This window comes from Diorhabda sublineata, chromosome 6 (genome assembly GCF_026230105.1).
Source record: "Diorhabda sublineata isolate icDioSubl1.1 chromosome 6, icDioSubl1.1, whole genome shotgun sequence".
NCBI classification, from domain to species: domain Eukaryota; kingdom Metazoa; phylum Arthropoda; class Insecta; order Coleoptera; family Chrysomelidae; genus Diorhabda; species Diorhabda sublineata.
Window position 1 is genome coordinate 6,384,362 of NC_079479.1, and position 5,004 is coordinate 6,389,365.

Sequence of the window (5,004 nt, forward strand, 5' to 3'; positions counted from 1 at the left end):
AGTATGGCACAGTTACGTGAATCACAATCGCAAGAGGCATTAGATGAACGAAATCAACGAAGACAATTAGAACGAAGAGTCGTAGACAACAACGCCAACAATTACTTGGAGCATTTGCATCAGATTAATTTTTTAAAGTAGCATTCCAGATGAGTAATGTTGGATATAATGCTCATTTCAAAGTAGTCATCCGTACTTTGGGCAAGAAATGCCCATTGCAAGGCTTACTTATAGGTTAATTTCTGTTTCAATTACAATTACGAGGATGTATTGATATCTAGTTAGCCTAGATCAGTTCCATGCATAAATAAAATATTGCGTTACCATAGCAACGAACAATAACTTATTAGAAGTGTCAGTGTAAAGTTTGACGTTAAAAAAGTGAAGGCAATAAATTAAAAGAAAAAATATGTCCACCGAAATTGTGAAAATCGAAAAATTGGAGTATCGAGCCATCATCAAGTATTTAAAAGGGTTAAGAGGTAAGCAGATTTAAGGAGATTTGCTTAATACCCTTGGTAATCAATGTCCTTCGTATGCTATCGTGAAAAATTGCGTTCATAATATAGTTCACGTCAATTTGGACATGAGAAAACTTGCTGCAAAATGGATTCCCAAATGTTTGAATGTTGACCAAAAGCGTGCAAGGGTAGAAGCATCGCGTTCGATCTGTGCTCGATTTGAAAACGATGTAGACTTCTTAAACCGAATTGTTACTATGGATGACACTTGGGTACATTTCTACGATCCAGAAACAAAGCAACAATCAATCAAATTGCTACAATTTTATGGGATTCCCATAGAGTAATCATGATTGATTTTTTGGATAAGGGTAAAACAATAACTGGAGATTACTATTCGACATTGCTGACCACTCTATAGGAAAAAATTAAAGACGAGGAAAGATATCCAAAGGTGTTTTGTTTTTGCAGGACAACGCCCATTACATAAATCTCATGCTGCCATGCGAAAAATTCGTGATTTAGGATTTGAATTACTAGAACACAACTCTTATTTACCAGATTTGGCTCCGTCCGACTATCATTTATTTCCTCAACTGAAAAAAAGTTCAAAAGGTCGTAAATTTTCTTTCAACGAGGACATAATAAAAGCTGTGGAGGTCTGGTTTGCAGCGCAAGAAGAAACATTTTTTTTGAGGTCTAGAGACGTTGAAGGTTCGCTGTAATCAATGTATCCAATTAAGAGGAGAATTCGTTGAGTAATGTAATATTTTGACATTGAAATTTTGTTTGATTCTATAGTAGTCTAAGAATTTATATCCTGCCCCATAATTTTACAGTATTAGTTAGTATTTTTGGAAATATTTCCTAAAAAAATTTTCCTATATATAATGTATATGGCAAAACAACGTTTGTTGGGTCAACTAGTAAGCAGTTAGAATCAAAGATTTTTTGATCTCTTCCGACCCGAGATAGGATTGCCGAAAGTTCCAGAAAAAACACAAAAATTAGAAGAAATGAATCAGATCTGTCATCACTTTGTCACGAAACGTCAATATCCTTCATTAGACTGTTTGGTCCGTATCAGACTTCCTATTAGAGCATTTAACGGACTCGAAATAAAAATTAGAGGAATATACATTCCTCAATCGCTCACTATATCTAGAAATACAAAAAATAGAAGAAAAACTGAGAGGAGAAAATAAAATATGTAAAAGCACAAACACTAAATTGGGTAGGACACATCATGAGAAGGAAACCGACAGAAATGGTGAGGAGGATAATACATTGGATACCTCTATGGCAGAGGCAGATCAAAAAATACCTGGAAAAACCAAATTGAAGAAGATACCAGAATCTTAGAGATAGTAGACTGGAAAGCCAAATACAAAAACAAAAAAGAATGGAGAAAGCTAACAAACGAAGCTAGGGCACAGAAAAAACTATAACAAAAGAGCAAAGGGATTAATTCATTCCAATAAAGGGATATGTAAGCGCCCCAAACGCTTGCCATAATCCAAGAGAGTAAACTCCATGATGATGATGAAATGTTAAAATCAATGGAGAGAAAATTTAAAAAAATATTCATCAGTTATATATTTATTCCATTTCCTCAACATTCTCATGCACGTCTTCAATACTTTCTTCCATTACTTCTTCGTCTTGATCTTCTCCCGTTTGTTCCTCTGATTCTACTATAGATGCTTCGTCTTCTTCCACAGAGTCATTACGATTTCTTAATAAATATTTTCGAATCAACATGTTTTGTTGTGGTGTTATATCTGTTTCTCTCATATCTAACCATAATAGACTAGTGTTATCTTTCAAAGATTCTACCATTAAGTCCCCTCCATATTCTCCAAACCAATTGTTGCTAACATCTAAAACTTGTAAAGTGTCGTTCCAATTCAACACCTTAGAAATTTTTTCCGGGGTTTCATCTTCAAATAAACAAGAACTTAAGGAAAGTTCTGTGGGAAAGGAACATCGAACTAAAGCTCTTAAAATACCCATGACTCCAGCATGTCCTAATGGATTGAGTCTTAAAATTAAAGACTCCAAAGGGGGGCACGTATCTTGTATCAAACCATATCCTAATCCTTCTGCTCCAATTTGCCCTATTAAATTATTTGTCAGTATCAGTTTCCTTAAAGTAGGATGATTCATCAAAACTTTAGCGATACATAAAGTACCTTGATCACCTATTTTACAATTAGATAAGTCTAACACAACTATGGTCTTATTCTTTATCAAATTTTGCATCAGTGCTTGACAATGTTTATCTTCAATATTGCTTTTGTGAATCCGGAGTACTTTCAATAGCTTCAGATCCAATATCGCCTTACCTAATCTCTGACAATCTGAAACAGTTATTTTGAACATATTCCAATTGAAATCTTCTTTGACATCATTCATACCAAAGATAATATCAAATTCTTCAATCAAAGGTAATTTTGGAGTGATAAAAGTGAAATTAATGTGATCAATCGGCCATTCGTCTGGAATATCTTCTTTTTCTATAGTCAATGGTGGTTTCCAAAGTTGTAACTGGGTCACGAATAATCTTTTAACGTATGGAGCACATAAATCCAATATATCCATACTTTCTTCGTCTGCATATTGTGGTTCTGCATGTTCTATAATTCTACGAACCTCTCTTTCGATATAAAGAGATTTCCATTGCCAGGGGAAAGGTTTTCTATATGTTATAACACCGAAATGGTCGTCGTAGCGTCGTTTCCAATAATATTCATCGTTAATAAGAGGAATTGCCATTTCAAGCGGCAAGTTAGTGGAAATCAACTCTAGAAGATGATCTCTATCTTCACATGGTAGTTCATCGAAGTAGGGCCGTTCTTCGAATTTTTCTGCAATTTTTTTTACACATAAATCTACCAAAGTTGGTACTTCTCCATTGTTCCAATTTAGATCTTCCGCTAAGATTTGTCTTTGATCCTCGCCGATTAAGTCTAGACATTCTGGCGATGGTGTGTGTAATTCAACTAATAATTTGCTCACCGTATGGGGAACCCTCATATTTAATATTTTGAATAATAAACTTAATATTTGAAGCAAATCCTCACATTGTCGTTTCTATTTCACAGTGTCAAGAAGGACAAGCTGTCATTTTTTATAGAGCAAAAATGGCCCCGTCAAATGGGGAATCTAAGAAAACAGCTGATATACGTCAAACTGCCGGCCTTCGGGTAGACAATTCCGTTTCTCAGTTTTTTTCAATTGTTTTTTTATGTTTCATGCTTTCAAAAAGACTTTCTAAATACTTTTTAGATCAGTTTCTGTAAGACTAATACAGCTACAGCTGAGTATTTTTGCTGTTTTTTACTCAGTTTGTGAGTAAGCTTTCAAGCAATTCACAAATTTTAGGATATTTGTGTTTGTTTTGTGCTTAAATTACTGGAGTTTTATGAACATTAGTTTTAACTGTTCTGTCAAGTTTATCAAACATGAGTGAATACTTTTTAAAGTTGCAAAGCGGCAGTTGATAAGTACAAGGACAAACTTGAAGCTTTGGGTGAAATTAATTAGATGAAAAGAAAGCTTTAGTCAAAATTCTGCCCATTTCCCTCAAATTTCAAATATAATTCATTCACCTCTTGCCTACAATGAGCAAAAAAATGCGCAGTGAAAGAAAAAACGAGAAAGCCAGGGAGGAAATATTACATTTATTTGGCAGCCACTCTTTAAGCAGCAATTTCGCAATAAAGGTGGAAATAATAAAGTCTAAAATCGAACAAATAAATACACCATCCACTCAAAAGCATTTGTTTACCTCACGGCGTGTATTTTGACAATTTGTTCTATAGTGAATCTCCAACCAGATCTAACAAAACTATAGAATTGATTATTATTTAATTTATATTCGCAGGCAATTTTTTAGGAGGCTCTGGGGTACTTGGAGATGGGAGTAATTATGATGGAATGGGGATGACTCGGTATTAATCGATGCTAACTAGTCGGAATTACAGTATGGTTGAACTCGCAACCTGGAGCTGTAGAATTGCGAAAAAAAAATGGGGAACGAAACGGGAACATAGATGGAAATTGATGAAGAAGCAACGAGTAGGTAGAACAGCTTTAAATAAAAAAGAGCTTATACTCTAACATATAAAAAACGAATTCTTATTTTTTCTGAAATATAATGAAACAGGAATATGTTCTATTCTATTTGTTCTGTTCCTCAAATGAATAGAAAATACAAATTTACACGGAACACAAAAGTAAATTAATAAAGATATTTTTTGGGCATTATATATATTAATGACAAATTGGATCACTCAACAGAAATAGAATGTCGCATTGAGAAAGCTAGAGCAGCATTCATTAGACTAAAAAACATCTTGTGTAGTCAAGATCTAAGCTTACAATTTCGCGTCGGGGTATTAAAAGCTCGAAATTTTGAAATGTGGACATATAGGCGTATGCTCCGAATTAGCTGGCAGTGCATAATGACGACGTTATGGTGCAAATGAGAAAGGAGAAAGAGAGATTGTAAGATCTGTTAAGACCTGAAAATTATCTTACT

At 34.3% G+C, this 5,004-nt stretch overlaps 1 protein-coding gene across 1 annotated transcript; it reads right to left on the reverse strand.

The window, feature by feature from the left end:
• Nucleotides 1-2,060: 2,060 nt before the first annotated feature.
• Nucleotides 2,061-3,497, reverse strand: LOC130445170 (dynein regulatory complex subunit 5). Its single transcript, XM_056780697.1, has one exon. It carries the CDS (start codon nucleotides 3,495-3,497, stop codon nucleotides 2,061-2,063), a length of 1,437 nt encoding a protein of 478 aa, XP_056636675.1.
• Between the last annotated feature and the right edge of the window lie 1,507 nt (nucleotides 3,498-5,004).